The 19,702-nt window shown below is 40.4% G+C and overlaps 1 protein-coding gene across 5 annotated transcripts in view; it reads left to right on the top strand.

The window, feature by feature from the left end:
- LOC132396763 (uncharacterized) overlaps window positions 1–19,702 on the top strand; it is a 247,435-nt gene that overhangs the window by 9,237 nt on the left and 218,496 nt on the right. For 3 of the 5 annotated variants that reach the window (XM_059974631.1, XM_059974632.1, XM_059974633.1), the window contains one exon: window positions 1,123–4,611. The exons of the other annotated variants lie outside the window; for them this stretch is intronic. In XM_059974631.1, the coding sequence (XP_059830614.1) occupies window positions 2,582–3,460 (879 nt within the window). In that variant the 5' untranslated portion in view covers window positions 1,123–2,581 and the 3' untranslated portion in view covers window positions 3,461–4,611. Of the gene's footprint in view, window positions 1–1,122; window positions 4,612–19,702 lie in introns of those variants that run through there. 5 annotated transcript variants of the gene reach the window in all.

The following is a 19,702-nucleotide window of genomic DNA, read 5'->3' as shown; positions in this document are numbered from 1 at the left end:
AAAGTTTATGCTAAGGTTTGCAAAAGATATTCAACATCATGATGTGCTTGATAGAACACCTTCAAAAAATTAATATTTTCTCAATTGAATGAGTATATAACTAAAGGTCCTAGTTAAAAAATAATTAGCAGAAGGTAATTCTGGATACAGTACTGTTCAAAAATCTTAGGGACTTGTATAGCTGGGATGCCTAAGAGTTTTGAACAGTACTGTATTTGTCAATATGAAGTAGAAAGTGAGTTTGTAAATTTGGGGGAGCAAATAATGTTGGGAATGGTGAGGGTGGGAGGTGTGTGGGACAGGTGGCAAAGAGAGAGTGCCAGGGAAGGGGGCTATGGCACGGGTGCAGACACACCCACCCCGGAGATACCAGAGAATATCATTTGATTGCAAACAACTGGTTTTTTGATCATTACAGAATGTCTTTCTGGTGCTTTCTGCTTCCTCCCATCTCCTCTCCCCTCTTCCCAACAATGATTTCTCCTCTCCCTGCCCCCTTCCCACCCTCAGTCCCAAATAGAGACCCATATCAGATCAAATTTATTGTCACTCACATATGTCATGAAATCTGATTTTTTTTGCAGCAGCAGTACAGTGCAATAAGTAAAATTACTGTAGTAATGTGCAAATGTCTCCAGTTCCCTAGCTATATACTGTATATATGCCTAAGATTTTTGCACAGTGCTGTATGCTTGTTTAATTTCATAAGCGATTCTAGAAATCTCATAGATTTATATGATTTACACACCAATATGTGTAATAACTGAAAAATTGTCTGCATACTTTGCTCAGAGAAACGTGTTATCCAGCAAAAATAAACAGTATCACTTTTTCTGTGAAGAGGAGTGAATTTTAAATTGGCAAAATTTTCATACATGCCAAAAGGTACAAGTAATCCTTTCTTCTCCAACGTATACATGTGAATGACATTCTTGTTGGAACGTGAATTCATTCTGCTGCTTAGATCATCTGTTTCCTCAGGCAGTGAGCCTCTTGCACCTGGTAGTCACAGAAGTTTCCCATCCAAACACTAACCAGGCATCTATTTTATAAAATGAAAAGAATGTTCCCTCGTTCCCCATCCAGACATTGGTGCTGATTATATAATATTCTTCTCACCAGCATCGTTCTATACTACTGTGGTTGGGAGATCCTGAGCAGCACAGCCACGTGTATGCCATTGGCTTGTAATCCTGCAATGAGCCACCACCATTGTCCTCCCCATGGGTCTGCTGGTTTCTGTCCAACCCTGCGCATTGATATGTGAAAGCCACATGGGACGAAGTGTCTGATTTCATGCTCTGCCACTTGAATGCACTGAATGTGAGTCAAGCTCATGTTGAGTTGTTGCGCCCGGTGTATCACATCATGCAATCTACATCTCCACCAGAAACAGTCAATACCAAGTAAATTTTAAAAAGTTGTGCAGTTAAGAGTATTTTCTTAATATTGTCATTCAGTTTTTATTACATTTAAAGTGCTTTCAATTAAAAGTGTTTAAATTATTTGAGACAATCTTGACTTTGAGAATGTCTCTGGGTATTAGAGACATTTAAAATGGTTCAATGGGCTTTGAAAGGAGTGAACAATCAAAAGGGCAACAGGGAGCTCGGTGGTGTGCCTCAGGATTTCCTACCAGTTGTCAGTCACAACCCACAGCTCTCTGCAGGTATGGTTCATCATCTGGGCACAGAATAGTGCAGGCAGGCTGGCTCTCAGCAAGTTCAAAATCACATTGCTCCCTTTTTTCCCCCTCACCCACCCTCTGGCCTTGCCCCTCTTGCCTGGGTACACCTATCACCCATCAGCTTGTACTCCTTCCCCTAATTATTCTGACTTCTGTTCACTTTCTTTCCAGTCCTAATGAAGGGTCTCAGCTTGAAATGTCGACTGTTCATTATCCTCCTCATGTCCTGCCTGACCTGCTGAGTTTCTCCAGCATTTCGTGTGTGGATGTAGAAATGTGGAATGCTAAAGTACAACCCATGAGTGTGTTGCAGATTAGTTGTAGAGCAACCAATTAGTCCCCCCATAGCCTTGCAAATTATTTACCATGAAGTAATTATCCTGTTCCCACTTTAATAGAATCTGTTCTATCAGTTAGTGCACCTTAGAATGTTGCACTAAAAAAACATCCCTGTGCATCATGATATTCTAGATCATATACCATCCAACTTAAATCTGTGCCTATGGTGACCAGCCTTCCTCAGTTTCCGCATCTAAACCTGTCAAGGTTTCCTGCGCCTCATCCAAAATTGCTCCTCAACCATTCCAGATTATTTTAATTCCTGCAAGCAAAGTCTTTCAAATATTACAACAGTCTGAATAAACATTTGAGCATCTTTTCTGAGGGCTTTTAATTTCTGCAGAACCTGTGGCCAGAGACGGTCAAGATACTCTCATCTGGGATCTAATGAAGGTTCAACATTAATGGCTTGCTTTAGTACTCCCTGCCTCTATTGCCGAAGCCAGGATCTTGTACGTTTGTTAATTGGATTCCAACCACTCAACAGATGATGCCATTAACACCACCCTCCACCCGGCCCTAACCCACCTGGACAAAAAAGACACATACATTCAGATGCTGTTCATAGACTTCAGTTCAGCATTCAACACAATCATCCCTCAGAAACTGATTGGAAAGCTGAGCCTACTGGGCCTGAAAACCTCCCTCTGCAATTGGATCCAAGACTTCCTGACTGGGAGACCTCAGTCAGTCCGGATCGGAAGCAGCATCTCCAACACCATCACAATAAGCACGTGGGCTTCTCAGGGTTGCGTGTTCATTCCACTGCTGTTCACTCTGCTGACCCATGACTGTGCTGCAACACACAGCTCGAACCACATCATCGATTTCACTGATGACACCACTGTGGTGGGTCTCATCAGCGAGAACGACAAGTCAGCATACAGAGAGGAGGTGCAGTGGCTAACGGACTGGTGCAGAGCCAACAACCTGTCTCTTAATGTGAACAAAACAAAAGAGATGGTTGTTGACTTCAGGAGGGCATGGAGCGACCACTCCCCGCTGAACATCGATGGCTCCTCGGTAGAGATTGTTAAGAGCACCAAATTTCTTGGTGTTCACCTGATGGAGAATCTCACCAGGTCCTTCAACACCAGCTCCATAGCAAAGAAAGCCCAGCAGCGTCTCTACTTTTTGCGAAGGCTGAGGAAAGTCCATTTCCCACCCCCCATCCTCATCACATTCTACAGGGGTTGTATTGAGAGCATCCTGAGCAACTGCATCACTGCCTGGTTCGGAAATTGCACCACCTCAGATCGCAAGACCCTGCCGCGGATAGTAGGGTCAGCTGAGAAGATCATCAGGGTCTCTCTTCCTGCCATCATGAACATTCACACTACACGCTGCATCTGCAAAACTAACAGCATTATGAAGGACCCCACGCACCCCTCATACAAACACTTCTCCCTCCTGCCATCTGGGAAAAGGCTCTGAAGCATTCAGGCTCTCACAACCAGACTATGTAACAGTTTCTTCCCCCAAGCTATCAGACTTCTCAATACCAGACCTTGCTCTACTGTCCTGTTTATTATTTATTGTAATGCCTGCTCTGTTTTTGTGCACTTTATGCAGTCCAGTGTAGGTCTGTAGTCTAGTGTGGCTTTCTCTTTTTTTTAATTACGTAGTTCAGTCTAGTTTTTTGTACTGTGTCATATAACACCATGGTCCTGAAAAACGTTGTCTCATTTTTACTATGCAATGTACCAGCAGTTATGGTCAAAATGACAATAAAAGTTGACTTGACTTGACTTGAACTGCCCTGCCACATGTAAACACATCCTAATGTTAAGTGAGGTTTATCTATTTTCCCCATGTATTATATCTGTGGAGTAAAATTAATGATTAAGCTAATTTTTGTGAATGGTAATTTCACAAAATGGTAATTTCATGGTTAAATCATGCACTTAGCTTACGATCAAATGCTTGTCACTAGAATGATATAAAACTAAAAATATTAAAATGTTTAGATCTTGTACAGAATTATAATGTGCTTACAAGAAATGAAATAACCCTTTCCGTCTGACTTGTCTATTGGATATATTTATGCCTCGTACATGTCACCTCACATTTAAATCAAATACTCCTATATTGCACTGAAAATTCATTTGACAAATGAAAGCATGATGCTAAATTAGTTCCAGCATGATTGAAGGAAAAGAAATGTTAAAAAGACACATTGAAAAGATTACACAGTTAAAGGTAGATTGCCATAGCAACACGAACATGTTTAGGCTTGGGTATAGGTTATTTTGAACACCTGCATAAGTAGTAGGCACAGAGAGAAAACAAGTTAAGTGTCAATTAATTGTAGGCTGAATTTGTAAGAAGCTATTGTTGACAAGTCACTGCCTCAAAGGCATGAGTATATATTATTAAAGCTGGAATCTAGAATGTATTGAAACACACCTCTGCCATGACAGCTGCAGTTTGCATTTTGCTTTCTGACGATGATATTCATGTGGTGTCTCTTGACACGTTTCACATTCTAGTTTTATGCTTATAGTTTGCTTGCTATGAAGAAGTGCTGGCTTCAAGAGTAGGCCATGTTACGCACAGTTATCTCCATCCAAACACTGAGAATTTTACTGACCTATATTTGTCTATTCAGCAATTTGAAAAACATTACTTTCTGCCTTTTCATGTAAATCATAATTGATTTTGCAATGCATTGTAATCAATTGTGTCTGATATACAGTGCCTGCACTTGAGTATGTTTTCAATGCAGTGGTCTCAGAGTTAAAGCCTTTTGCAGGAATATTGGGTAGTTATTTATAGATCACTAATATTTTAAAAATGTTCCTAAAAGGCTTGTAAGTGCTTTCAGAGCGGACGAAGGGTTTCGGCCTGAAACATCGTTATTACCTCCTCCCATAGATGCTGTATGGCCTGCTGAGTTCTGCCAGCATTTTGTGTTTTTTATTAAGTGCTTTCAGATTTGCTTTCACATAATTGTGAGAAAATTAAGTTGTTGCTTTTGACCTTGGTGCTCCCAATGCAATCATACATAAATAGAAATACAGATAAAAGCAGAGAAAATTGATTTACAAAAACAAAACTGAAGGCTATCTAAGTACATGCATCATTGATAATGGGAGTGAAAATAATGAGACCAATGCAAATAAACTGATATCATCTAAAGCAACACACACAAAATGCTGCAGAAACTCAGCAGGCCAGGCAGCATCTATGGAGAAGAGTAAACAATCAACATTTTACGCCAAGATCCTTCACCAGGGCTCCTGATGAAGGATCCCGGCTCGAAATATTGACTGTTTACTCTTCTTCGTAGATGCTGCCTGACCTGCTAAGTTCCACAGCCATTTTGTACTTTGGATTCCAGCATCTGCAGATTTTCTCCTGTTTGTGATATGATCTAATAATAGTTCCAGAGACATGATCGTGAAGTGGTCAGCATTGAGACTTAAATATTTCAGGATACTTTTGGAAAAGGAGGCAGTGTAGCCAAAACAGTGAAAGGAGACATAGGGTCTTAGCTCTAAAAATCGAGAAGTAGACTCATCTTGGATGGAACTAGAAAACAGTAGAGGGACAGAAAACGTTGATGAGAATTGTGTCTAGATCCACAAACAGTAAGAGGTAATGCAAAGTGTAATGTATATTACAGGTCATGCAGGACTTTACATGTTGACTGGAAAAACTAAATGAAGAGTAATAAATGTAGAAGATGAATGCATGGTATGCATAAAAGGTACACAGTATAAACATTTACAGGTCAATACGTTGATGATTTTTGAGTAGTAATGAGGACAGGTTAATTGAGGATAGGGTATTTAACTGGCCTCTACGGGACAGTAGTCATGATGTGATGGGGATCTTGTTATTTGTAGGGTTGTTCACTGAGCCTGGAGGTTAGGTTGCAAACGTTTCGCCACCAGCCGAGGTGACCTCATCAGTGCACAACTGAGTGTTGCTTTCACATGTGCTTGCATTTACCTTGGTCTGACTTGTTGTTCTGATTGGTTGGCTGGCATGCATCCTGGCCAACTGGATAGCTGAGTGATATCCGCTGGCCGGTATCCTTGGTTATCGGTCATTATGACCATTAGTTTCTCTGGTGTCCATAGCATACCTTTCAGCCCTGATCTACAAAAAATTTGCAAGTGATTTAGATGAGTATGAAATTAGGGTCTTAAATTTGGATAAAGGACACTACAAAGGCATGAGATGTGAGCTAGTTGTGGCAAATTGAAAAGTAGCTGCAAATGTTATAACAGTAAACAAGCAATGGCTAACATTTGGAAAATTAATATGTTATTTGCAATTAATGTGCATCTCTTTAGGCAAAATATCCAACAATAAAATGATCTAGCACCAGGAAATGAGAAATTTAATATAATATTAGATCAAAGAAAAAGCTGTAAACCCGGGGAGTAGAAAAAATTCGGAATTCAGCAAAATAGGATGGAGTCATTTTTAAGGAGAACAAAAAAGTAGAATTTGAAAACAGACTAATGAATAATATTAAAACAGACATGAAAAAAAAATGATTAATGTGTGTCCCTTGCCCACTGAGACAGAAGAGTTATATTGGGGAAAGAGGAAAGATAGAGAAATTAAACAAATATTTTATATCATGGAACAGGTCTAGGGTGAACGAGGGGCAAAAATAAATTGGTCTTACTAATGAAAAAGGAGTAATTACTGGAACTGAAAGATGATGAATTTTCAGGACCAGGTGGCCAGCGTTTTGAAGGTAGCAGCTATGGAGATACTGGATGTCCTGTTTGTCATCTTCCAACATTCCTTAGATTTTCTAATTTCATTCCCACTGATTGGAAGGCAGTAAATTTCACTCCACGATTTAAGAAAGGAGTAAGAAAGTAAAGGGTATAAACATATCAGTCGGCTTGACATCAGTATCAGGGAAAAGGATGTCATTGATTATTAAGCAAATAACAATTCATGATTGATGTTTGATTTGTTTTTCTTGTGAATTCTGCTTGTATGATTTTATGTGCCTGTGATGCTGCTGCAAATAAGTTTTGCATTGAACTTGTGCATGCACATATTTGTACATATGATAGTAAACTATCATATGTTAACTAACTATGTTATTTTGTCCTTGCTTTCCTAAAGGCATATAAGGTGCCACGGAAGAGTATGAATCAAAATTAGAGTACAAGGTATTGGCAGAATTTGAGGCTTGGTTAAAGGAGAGAAAACAGAGCAATAAAAATGGTAATTTTTAGTTCCGAGGCTATGACCATTTGGGAGCATCAAGGCTGGAAATTTTCAATGTTTATTTCAGTGATTTGGATTAGTCGTTCTGGCGTAATATCTTGGTTTACTGATGAAATAAAGATTCAAGATTGGTCAATTTCATTTTCTGTACACAAGTGGACCGAACAATCCAGTTTTTGGTGCCATGATAGCGTAGTGGTTAAAATGGTGGTACCAAAGTTTGGGGTGCTGGTTCGGAGTTTAATCCTCTGTAAGGAGTCTGTATGCCCTCCCTGTGGACTGCATGGGTTTTCTCCGGGTGCTGTCCTCAGTTTCTTTCCTCAGTCCAAAGATGTACCGGTTATTGTAAATTGTCCTAAGATTAGGCTAAATCAGAGGCTTCTAGGCGACATGGCTCGAAGGGCTAGAAAGGCCTATTTGTGCTTTAGAAAAAAATAATTTGTAAGGAGATCTGATGCAGCACAAAACCCCCCACAAAAGATAAAAACAGACAAGAAATATAAATTCATAAGATAGCTTCTATACATTGATTATACATTTGTACATCCTTAAAGTAAAGTTAGGCTGTACCTTTTTCGGCACGGACTAGAAGGGCAGAGATGGCCTGTTTCCATACTGTAATTGTTATATGGTTATAAGGTGATTGACTGGAAGTAATAAAGTAGTGGTGGAGTTAGTAGGTGGAAGTGTTGATCAGTTTTACTACTTGGGGAAAATAACTGTTTTTGTGTCTGGTGGTTCTTGCAATGAATACTACTCAGACTCCTCCCTGGTGGGAAGGTGACAAACAGTCGATGAGCAGGGTTTGTGGGACCCTTCATGATGTTACTGGCTCTTTTCTGCACCTTTCTTTATATATGCTCTTGATGGTGGGTTTGCTGGTGTCAGTGATGTGTTGAGCAGTTTTGACTAACCCTTGAGGAGCCGACCTGTATGCCACAGTGCAGTTTCTATACCAAGCAGTAATGCAGCTTGTTAGGATGCTCTTTACTCTGCAGCTGGGAATAACAAGGGAATGGACATGCAACATCCAGCTCTCTTCAACCTTCTCATAACAGAGGCACTAGTGAGCTTTCTTGGCTGTGTGGGATGTAGGTCCTGTGTGAGAGAATTCAGTGCTCAACTGACAGTGAATTGGAAAGGACATGGCAGCTGATATATAATGTGGAAATAATGAGATCATCTACTTAAAACAAAAATTTGTAACCCATTGGTGAAAGTGGGTTAATAAATGGTTCACCCTTCAGTTTGAGCCTCTAACTAGCTTGACACCCCAGTTAAGGGAAATATCAACACCCGCCTCTACACTGCCAAGCTGCTTTGAGCATTTTGTATGCTTTAATAGGTTCATAACTTATTTTACTGAATTTGAGAGAGTGTAAGTACCTATCCACCTGAGAGTGGATTGATGGACTTGTAGATAGAGCATGGAGTATTTTACAACAAGTGAGAGATGTTGGTAAGCAGAATGACACCTGAGTGTCATGGTACACAAATCACCTAAAGTTAAAAAGCTAGTATGAAAAGTGATTAGAAAGATAAATTGAATGTTGTCCTGTATTACTACAAGACTTGACTTGTCTTTCTCTAGTTATAAAAGGGTTCAGGTGAGATTGCTTCTAACTATTGTGTACTGCTCTGGTCTCTCTAACAATGTGCAGGATTTAAGGAATAAAGTATTTGCAAAAAATTTCATCAGATTAAATCCTGGTTTGGGAATTTGAATTTGTCACATAAAGCAGACTATGCCTATTTGTCTTCAAAAATATTGAGAGGTCATCTCATTGAAATGTGTAAAGGTTTTAAGAGGTTTTCTGGAATAGATGCAGAATTGATGGTTCCTGTTGTTCAGTTGCCTACTACTAAGAATTACTTATCTCAAAGTAGGTGGTCAGACATTCATGCTGGAAGAGAGAAAATCTCTAATTCGCCACCCCAGAGGGTTGTAGATGTTTAGTTCCAAAGAGAGGTCTATCAAGCTTTGGATAAGAAGGTTTCCAAAGTGTAGGGGGTCAGTACAGATAAATGGCACTGAAATGCAAGATAACCTGTGATCACATTTGATGCTAGAATAGGTAAGAGGAGCTGAATGGTCTACCTTTGATTATGCTCTTGTCTAGAAGTTCCAATTCCATATGGTTCTTGGTTTTCAATTTCTGGTATGTTAAATTATATGTCTAGAAAATGTATTTTTTATGGTTTCTGTGAGGTGTGGTAGCTGGCATTAATGTAATTTCTTTTCAACCAAGTTGAGGCAACTTTGTCGGATAAGTTAAACTAATATAGGAGAGACTAGTCTTAATTAGTGTCAACATTGCTCTAATTTTGGAACCTTTGAGAAATATAATAGAATTGCATAGGTGTTGCAGTTGAGCTCAAATTAATCATCTTCCCATTGTTACCCATATAAAGTCGACAGTAATGTTTAGTGGGCCCAATTCTAGTTTCTCCCAGGAATCAATAATCTTGAATAAGAATGAGCTTTGGGCTGTTCACAATGCAGGTGCTCTTATTATCCACCTACTTAGTTATGAGGAACTGCGGGAAACCTTTAAAATATTTAATACTTTTAACATTAATTTAAGGTGTTTTGCTGTTGGAGAATAATAAAGAAAATCATTTTCAACAAAATTGATACTTTCATTTATTATTGTCACAGGTACTGAGGTACAGTTCATTTTGCATGCCATCCATATAAATCATTTCATCACATCAGTACACTGAGGTAGTAAAACGGAAAAGCAATAATGGAACACTGAATAAAGTGTTACAGTTGCTGTGTTATTGTGTGTGTACGTAATAAAGAATTTAAATTCCCAGTGTGCAATGAGGGTATTTCACCCAGAATCAGAGCTGACATTGGTGAACATGGAGCATGCGCAAAGGTGTGGAGCTAGAAGCCACCATGACTGTCTCCTGTTGATAAGTGTGCTAGTGTTTTTAACCACACAAGTTTGCCTTTGTTAAGGAACAAATATAACAAGGTGTCAGAAGTCAGCGTGAGGTATAAGTATGAGGCATAAATGAATACTCTGGGTGACTAAGAAAGAGATGCTAGGTTCTGACAGAGAAGCTTTCTGCAAGAGAGCACACTGTCTCGAAGTTCACCAAAAAATTGAGATGAGAGTCAAAAAATTCTCTTCAATGGATAAGCTAAGTCTTCCCGCAGCTATGTAGTTTATTGGCAATCTAGCTGATAATTGGAAACTCTTCAAACAGCGATTCAATATATATTCAGCAGCAAGCAGAACCAGTGGGGCAGAGGAAAATTTAAAGTGTCTATTTTACAACTTCTCACACTGAGTAAGTCCTGTGAGTTTGGAGAATTGAGATACTCAATTAGTTAAAGGAAGAATTGCCTGAAGAATCCTAGATAAAGGACTTGGAGAAAGCCTGCTGTATGAAAAAGATTTGACACTAGAAAAGGCTGTGTCTATGTGTAGTGCAGTGGAGACCACACGAGCACAAGCTAAAGAGCTGCACAAGGCAGAAACAACAGTGTGTGCTGTGAAAACAGAGGGGCAGAGCACTTGGCATTTCCCAAAGCAGCAGCATAGCAAAGAGGTAGGATTACACAGCAAATGTGGAAGTAAGCAGATCCCAAAGAATTGTCCTAATTGTGGAAAGTCCTGCAATAATTATGGCAGGAGGAATCGTTCTGCAAAGTGCTGCAAAGCTACCAAGAGAAAGGTGCACAAATTTGCTGAAGAAATGGAGGAAGTCTTTGTAGATTCTCTAGAGACTGCTGGTCTGCTGGATTGTTCTAGTGACTGTGAATGAGAGACTAATTCCATTCAAGCTTGATACTGGAGCCCAGGTAAATCTGTTAAAGATTACAAGACTCTCAAAGTAAAGAGCAGGATGTGTTCAGTGAAGTTAAAAGTGACAGGCTATACTGGAGAGAATGTTCCAATAAAGGGGGGCTTCATGCAGATGGAGTAGCACCTAAAGCCCCAGCTACTAATTGTAGAAAAGAGATTACAGCCAATATTAGGTCTGAGTGCATGTGAAAAGCTCAGCCTGGTGAAAATAGTTTTCGTAGCAGCTTCACAGACCAAAGATGGCCACTTATAGAAGAGTATGCAGATACCAGTAAGGGGCTTCAATGCTACCTGATGCAACACAAGAAATATAACAGCATCCATGAGAGATCCAGAGAGGTGTAGAGAAGCAGAAGAACTCCACCTTCCATAGTCATCTGAACCAGCTACACCAGTTTTACAGTCAGAATGCCAATGCTGAATGGTGATTATGATGATGAAGTTGCTGGTCTTGCTTCCTCATCATGCAGTTTTGGCTCAAAATCTGTCTCATTGACTTCCAGTTAAAGACTAGAAATCAAAAATATCTCCACAATCCTCTCCAAAGTTGAAGACGAAAAACAAAAAGGAAAATGGGGAAACCATATAGACCTAAAGGTCAGAACAACTACACCAGTCAATACATACCAATAGGAGGAGTTGCTATCTATGATACACAGCCAACAGAAGGAGCTCTGTGAATTGAGATAGAATCAGTTGGAATTCATTCAAAGACTCACTGATCACATGGATGTAGTTAAGGAAAGTGGAGCAAATTATGGTCATACACCAAGATCAAGAACACAGACAAACAGATAGGATCTTGGCAAAAAGATGTGAAAGAAATGAACGCATAGATCAGAGTTCTCAAAAGGACACAGCAGTGCAAGAAAGACATCCATGGAAACAAATGGCAGACTAAAAGGGATCATTAAACCCTTGGCAGATGAAAGTACATGTACAAATAAGGGACTATATAGTGGCTCATACAATTGAAGTTAATGTAAATACCTTTGTTGGAAAGCATTATTGTTTCTTCCAGGTTTATGGGGCCATAGTATTGTTTGTTTTTTCTTTAAAGGGGGAAGATGTGTTATTATGTGTGTACATAATAACTTCAGTTCCCAGTGTGCAACATGGATTGTTCATCCAAAACCAGAGGTGAAGTTGGTGAATAGAGAGTGCATGCATAAGTATGGAGCTAGAAGCTATCATGACTGTCTTCACTTAATAAATATGCTAACGTTTTTACCTATGCAAGTTTGTCTTTGTTAAAGAACAAAACAACAGTTAACTGAGAAAATACAGTGCAGGCAAATAATAAGGTGCAAAGAAATAAGGAACTAATAAGGTTGACTGTGAGTTCAAGAGTCCATCTCTGGATCTCTTTTCAATAGCCTTGTAACAGTGGGTTAGGAAGGGTCCTTGAGCCTGTTGGTGTCTGAATTCAGACTTTTGTATTTAGGATTAATATTCCCTCTTGCATTACTCTCCAGTTTTCTTTCATCCATGTCTCTATCTAAGAGCTTTTTAAATGTCCCTAATGTATCTGCCTCTAGCACTACATTTGGCAGTTATTCTATGCACCAAACACTCGCTGTTTTAAAAAAAAATACTACCTCTAACATCCCCCTTATACTTTCCTCCAATCACCTGAAAAGTATGTCCTTTCATGTCGCGACTGCCACCCTGGGAAAAAGGTGCTGGCTCTCCACTCTGTCTATGCCTCATCATCGCATGTACCTCCATCAAGTCATCTCTTATCAGTTGCTCCAGAGAGAAAAGTCCAAACTTAACCTTTCCTCATAAATCATGTTCTGTTACTTAAGGCGGCATCCTGGTAAATCTCCTCTGCACCCTCTCTAAAGTTTCCACATCCTTCCTATAATGAGGCATGGTGCATTCATTTAGGGTCCTCTCCACTATTCACCTATAAAAATTTATCAAAGTTTAGGGTGATATGCTGAATCTAGGCAAACTTCTAAGAAAGTAGAGAAGAGGAAGATGCCGAGGAATTTAATGTCATTGACACTCTTCACTTCCAATCCCCTATTAAGGACAGGATCGTGAGCCTTCAGCTTCTTCTTCCTGATCAGCTCTTTGGTTTTGCTGATGTTGAGTGAGAGATTGTTATTGTGGACTATTCAGCCAGGTTTTCAATCTCCCTCCTATATGCCAATTCACAATCCTTGATTTGACCAGCAACAGCAGTGTCATTGGAGCTGAACTTAGCTGCACAGTCATAAGCGGTGCACCTGTGCTGATGGTGTTTCTGGAGGAGATGTTGTTGCCAATCCATATTAACTCAGGTTCGCAAGTGAAGAAATTGAGAATCCATTTATACAGAGAGGCATTGCGGCCCAGGACTTCGAGCTTAGTAATTGATTTTGAGAGGATGACCGTATTGAATGCTGAGTTGTAGTCAATGAAGAACATCCTGGTGTATGCATTTTCATTGTGCAGGTGTTCCAGAGCAGAGTGAAGGACCAATGAGATGGCATCTGCTGTCGATTTGTTGGCAGACTGAGGTGGATCCAGGTAATTCTTCAGACGAGAGCTGATTTGCTTCAAGACCAATCTCTCAAAGCTCTTCATCATCATGGATGTAAGTGCTACTGGATGGTAGTCATCAGATTCTGTTTATTGTCATTTAGAAACCACAAATGCAATGCAGTTAAAAAATGAGACAACGTTCCCCCGGAATTATATCACAAAAGCACACGACTACACCAGAAAATCCACATAACGTTTGGCAATCCCCAATCCAGAGTCCGGAGAGGCTGCTGCGTATTAATATCACGCTACTGTCTAGCACGTTCCCCGAAAAGGAGCTCCAAATCCACTAGACCAAAAACTAAAGCTACAAGACCTGCACAAAACCACATAATTACAACATATAGTTACAACAGTGCAAACAATAGCATAATTGATTAAAAAAACAACAGACTATGGTAACAGACTATGGCACAGTAAAAATAGTCCAAGATGTTAAAGGATTGTAAGTTCAAAAGAAATCACCACAGTTTCCACAAGTCCCCAGGGTTCCGACAGACTCGCCATCCCACGCCGGCAGCAGAAGGGAATACCCCCGCTATGGACTTCCAAGGTGCTGCCCGACTCAGCCTTGCAGATGCAGCACACAATGGAAGCTCCGTCGAAACCAGCCTCGCAGACGCAGCTCACACCGAAAGCGACCTGAGTCCGTCGAACATCCAAGCCAACGACCATCCCCTCCGGCACAGCCTCTCCGAGTTCCATCCTCTGCCGAGTGTATTAAGACGGCCCCTCTAAGGGCCGTCAGCAACGCGACCCCGAGGACTGGGGGCCTGTTCTTCCCAGCAGAGTCCCGGACCTCACAGCAGCAGCAGCAGCCACGAAGAAGGCCTTCCTGGAATTTCCCGATGTTTCTCTGTGCTTCCACATCCATTTTCAATTGATTATGATTGCGCACGGCACCCCACTTCACAAATAACAGATAAGCAGTTCCGGAGTGGACGCTGCAAGCTGTGTCGCGCTGCCATCTTGGATCTGTCATCGTGACAGGTTACCAATTTCTTCTTGGATACCAGTATGATTGAAACCTGCTTGAAACAGGTGGGTGCTTCAGACTACCAAGGTGATGTTTGTCAATCACTCCAGCTAGCTAATTAGCACAGGTCTTCATTACTTGGCCAGGTATACTGTCTAGCCAAATGCTTTCTGTAGATTCAACCTCCTGAAGGCTGCTCTCATATCAGCCTCAGACACTGAAATCATAGGATAGTTGGGGGCTGTATAGGTTAGTGATGGTGCCGCCAAATTCTGTTGGTCAAAGTGAATAGAAAAGGCATTGACTCATCAAAGTGAATATGAAAGGCATTGAACCTTGTTGTCATTTATGTTTCTTTGTTTTGCTTTGTAGGAGGAAATGGCATTCAAACCCTTTCACAGTGTTGAGCAGTCTTCAGATTCAAATTTAGTCAGGAATTCTTTCTTTGCATGTTAGATGGATTTCTGGAGGTCAAACTTGGACTTCTTTACTTTCCTGGATCACCAATCCTGGATGGCACCTATCTAGCTCCTGGCAGATTTTGCATTTCTTGGTTCACCCAGGCCTTCTGGTTGAGGAAGACTCTGAATGAAGACACACTCATGTACAAGTATATAATGTCCGTGACATCCATGGTGTATTCATTCATTTCCTCTGATGAGTCCTTGAATGTGGCCCAATCCACAGATTTGAAGCTGCTACTCTGACTCCCATAATCAGCTCATTTTCCATACCTCTGGTGCCTTGTCCTTTAGTCTCGTGTCAATATGCAGGTAGGAGCATGACGGCCTGTTGATGAGATTACCCAAAATGTGGTTGAGGAGTGGAATGAAAGGCATTCTTGGTGGTTCGATAGTGGTCAAATGCATTGGGTCCCCTGGTGCTGCAGGTGATGTGCTGGTAGTAATTTGACACAGAGTTCTTCAAACAGGCCTGATTGAAGTCTCCAGTGAGGATGTGAAAAGTGTCAGGGTAGACCATTTCTTGTTTGTTAATTATGGCACTCAATATATTGAATGCTAGCTTGACATCTGCCTTTGGCGGTGTGTAAACTGCAGTCAGGATCATGGTGGAGAACTCCCATCAGTAGCATGGTCAGCACTTAATCATTAAATGTTTCAGGGCAGAAGAACATGAATAAGATGCGAGTGTCATGATGAGTTTATCATGTAACAAATGCCGCTGCCTCTGCCCTTTTGTGATGCCACAATCCCATCTATCTGGTGGATTGAGAACAACTCAGGCTTGGAGCACTGTGTCCAGAGTGTGGGGTGTGAGCCGTCTCTCAGTGAGAACAGAGCAATCCCTCATTTCCCTCCGATACAGCAAACTTGCCTTTACATCCTCTACCTTGCTCTTCAGTAATTTGACATTGGCTAGGAGGATGCTGGGATGCGGTGGCTGTGTTTTCCATCACTGTAGTCTGGCCTCAAGTAACCACCCCCTCTGGCAACCTTGCTTTCTATGGTGGACATCTGCTGATTTTTTTGGTGCCATAGCTGCATTTTTGACAGTTAATTTTGCTGAGTCTTTCCAGAATTTTCAAGAGATCTAAAGATCATAAGTGGATTAGAAAAGTGAGTTTCTCAAAGGGAAATTACAGGCTGGAGATTGCAGTGACAACAGTTGAGAAGATGTTTATCTAGTAGTTTTGTGAGCTGCCCACAATATATTGCCATATATATTTAGTGCTATCAATAGTATCTATGATGTTAGAACATCATACACTCAGTGGCTACGTTATTAAGTACACCTACTTGTTCATGCCGGTCACATGGCAGTAACTCAATGCATGAAGGCTTGCAGACATGGTCAAGTTGTTCAGTTGTTCAGACCAAACATTAAATTGGGGACGAAATGTGACTTTGACATTGGAATGATTGTCAGTGCCAGACAGGGTGGTTTGAGTAATCTCAGAAACTGCTGATTTAATGTTGTAAAACAATAAAACCTAAAAACTTCCAAGTGGGGTGGGGGGGCATGAATATTTTTTGTAGACACTGTATCTTCTGCCCAACGAGAGAGAGGAGAAGAGAGAATGACCATGGTGTGAAGGTTAACTAACCGGCTTTAGAATATTTGTAATCTCAGACTTGATGCAACCTTGAAGGCGAGTCATTTTAAATCTTTCCTTTGCACTCTCATAGCAACCTAGCAAATGGTTAATTGCATACATACTGTGAATATAGTGGAGCATTGATCTTACTCTTTATTTTACAGAAATAATTATCAATTGAGTGACAGACTAGAGAATAAGTTCTTTTAGGATGTTAAAGCTATCAAAGTCTGGCTTTAGTCATGCATTTAGACGGAGATTTTGTCTATGCCAATGAAGACTGAAGCTTGTACGAGTTTTTGCAGCTAGACTGCGCATATGAACATTTTACTGACATTTCTTAAAAAGAAAGACATCACATAATCATTCCTGTCATGGATTCAGAACATGCACCAGATTTCTGGGATAGTTTCTTGTCTGCAGTTTTAAATTGATATTCTCCACATGTTTCACAATCACAATTGGCATAAGACAGAATAATTGGTTTTTGCATGGTCTGAACTCGATATGGAATATAATTTTGAGACCCACAGCCTTGTACATCCCAACTTGACGGTAATCTAAAGATTGTATTCAAAATATGATATTGAGGGAACATTTTCATTTATGCTTTGTTTCTGTCACATTACTGATGAATAAGGAGAGACTGATGGAGTAGTAATTAAAAGATTTGTTATTCTTTCAACAGATAGGACCTTCTGGGTTATTTTCAAGATTGTGTCAGCTAGGTGACAATGTTGTGCTAGCATGGAAACAGATTGGCTATTTCTGGTTTATATGTTATTACGTGAGGTTCCTGCCTGTTTCTGTTCCAGTATGTAAGTTTATTTATTGATAATTGAAGACTTGTGTCAGTAAGGTCGTGAAATCAGGAGGAGGCCAAAGACATGACATCAATCTGGTACACCTAGCTGACACACTGGGAGGAGTGAATGTCTTGTTTTAAATTTTCTGGCTGTACTGCACTTTGCTCAAAGCAAGCATTTGAGCAGGAGGCCGGTATTTTCAATTGTACAAAAGAAGGGAAGGAGGAGATAGAAACCAAAACATGACAAAACGGATTTATTGGGAACAGCACGCAAAAATATGGAGAAGCTCAACGGCATCAATGGAACCCTCATCAGGACTGAAAGTAAGAGGTGAGATAGCCAGTATGAAAAGGTGGGGGGACAGACTGAAGCAAGAACTGGTGGGTGATAGATAGGCCTGGGTGAGAGAGTTTGATGGGCAGGTGAGGAAGGGAGTAGAGCAGGAATGATGTAAGAAGCTGGGAGGTGATAGGTGAAGAATATAGAATCTGCTAAAAGAGTATAGTAGACAATGGAATTAAGGGAAAATGTTGGGGAGAGGAACCGGTAGAAGAGTGTGTAGGTATTGGGTAGGTGGGCAGGGTGGAGAAGGGGAAAGAGACATAATGATAAGATAAGGGAAAACAAAGAACAAGACAGAGGAATGGTAACTGGAAGTTATACAAGTTCCATCATGTTAGACTGAAAGTAGAATATGAGGTACTATTCCTCTAATCTATATCTAGCCTCAGGGTGGCAGGAGAACAGCCTTTAGACAGACATGTTGATATGGGAATGGGAAGAAGAATTAGAATGGCTGGCCATTGGGAGTTCCTGGTTGGTATGTAGAAATTACTGAAATAGTAAATTATTGGGAATATTTGCTTGGATGGGCTGTGATGTCTAAATTCCAGACTCCTTGTTGGCTGAGAGCCTATCTGAAATCTCCAAACAAGTGAAGACATTCTATCAGGACTCTCTGGACCAATTTTTCATTGGATAAGTTGAATTACTGGTGTTCCTGGGATCTTTCACTACTGCATTTAGAAAGACACTAACGATGATGAATTAATTGTTCATCTCCATGCTTTATATGACTGGACTAGAACAGGTAAGCTGAAGAGTCAAGGGAGTTGCCCAGTTAACTCTGGAGTCCATCATTTTTCATTGCTGTAGGTATGTAGTTTTTACACATTATTGAAAGAATCATAGATCAGGGAGGTAGGACATGTCAGAAGAATGTAAGATAACAATACTGGCAAGCCCATACTGTAAAAGGGATGGATGGTTTGGAGTTTGTAAAACATGTGCAGGATAGTTTTTTTTGCAGCAATATATAGAGGTACCAACTAGAGAAGGGGCAGTGTTGGATCTTCGGTTAGGGAATGAAATAGGTCAGGTGACGGAGGTATGTGTTGTGGAGCACTTTGGGTCCAGTGATCACAATGCCATTAGTTTCAATATAATTATGGAGAAGGGTAGGACTGGTCTCAGGGTTGAGATTTTTGATTGGAGAAAGGCTAACTCTGAGGAGATGCGAAAGGATTTAGAAGGAGTGGATTGGGACAATTTATTTTATGGGAAGGATGTAATAAAGAAATGGAGGTCATTTAAAGGTGAAATTATGAGGGTACAGAATCTTTATGTTCCTGTTAGGTTGAAAGGAAAGGTTAAAAGTTTGAGAGAGCCACGGTTTTCAAGAGATATTGGAAACTTGGTTAGGAAAAAGAGAGATATCTACAATAAATATGGGCAGCATGGAGTAAATGAGGTGCTCGAGAAATATAAAGAATGAAAGAAGAATCTTAAAGAAATTAGAAAAGCTAAAAGAAGATACGAAGTTGCTTTGGCAAGTAAGGTGAAAATAAATCCGAAGGGTTTCTACAGTTATATTAATAGCAAAAGGATAATGAGGGATAAAATTGGTCCCTTAGAGAATCAGAGTGGACAGCTATGTGTGGAGCTGAAAGAGACAGGGGAGATTTTGAACAATTTCTTTTCTTCTGTATTCAATAAGGAGGAGGATATTGAATTGTGTAAGGTAAGGGAAACAAGTAGGGAAGTTATGGAAACTATGATGATTAAAGAGGAGGAAGTACTGGTGCTTTTAAGGAATATAAAAGTGGATAAATCTCCGGGTCCTGACAGGATATTCCCTAGGACCTTGAGGGAGTTAGTGTAGAAATAGCAGGTGCTCTGACAGAAATATTTCAAAAGTCATTAGAAATGGGGATGGTGCCAGAGGATTGGCGTATTGCTTATGTGGTTCCATTGTTTAAAAAGGGTTCTAAGAGTAAACCT

Source organism: Hypanus sabinus, chromosome 7 (genome assembly GCF_030144855.1).
Source record: "Hypanus sabinus isolate sHypSab1 chromosome 7, sHypSab1.hap1, whole genome shotgun sequence".
Taxonomy (NCBI): domain Eukaryota; kingdom Metazoa; phylum Chordata; class Chondrichthyes; order Myliobatiformes; family Dasyatidae; genus Hypanus; species Hypanus sabinus.
The sequence above is the reverse complement of the archived record's forward strand: the minus strand, read 5'-3'. Positions and strand labels throughout refer to the sequence as shown.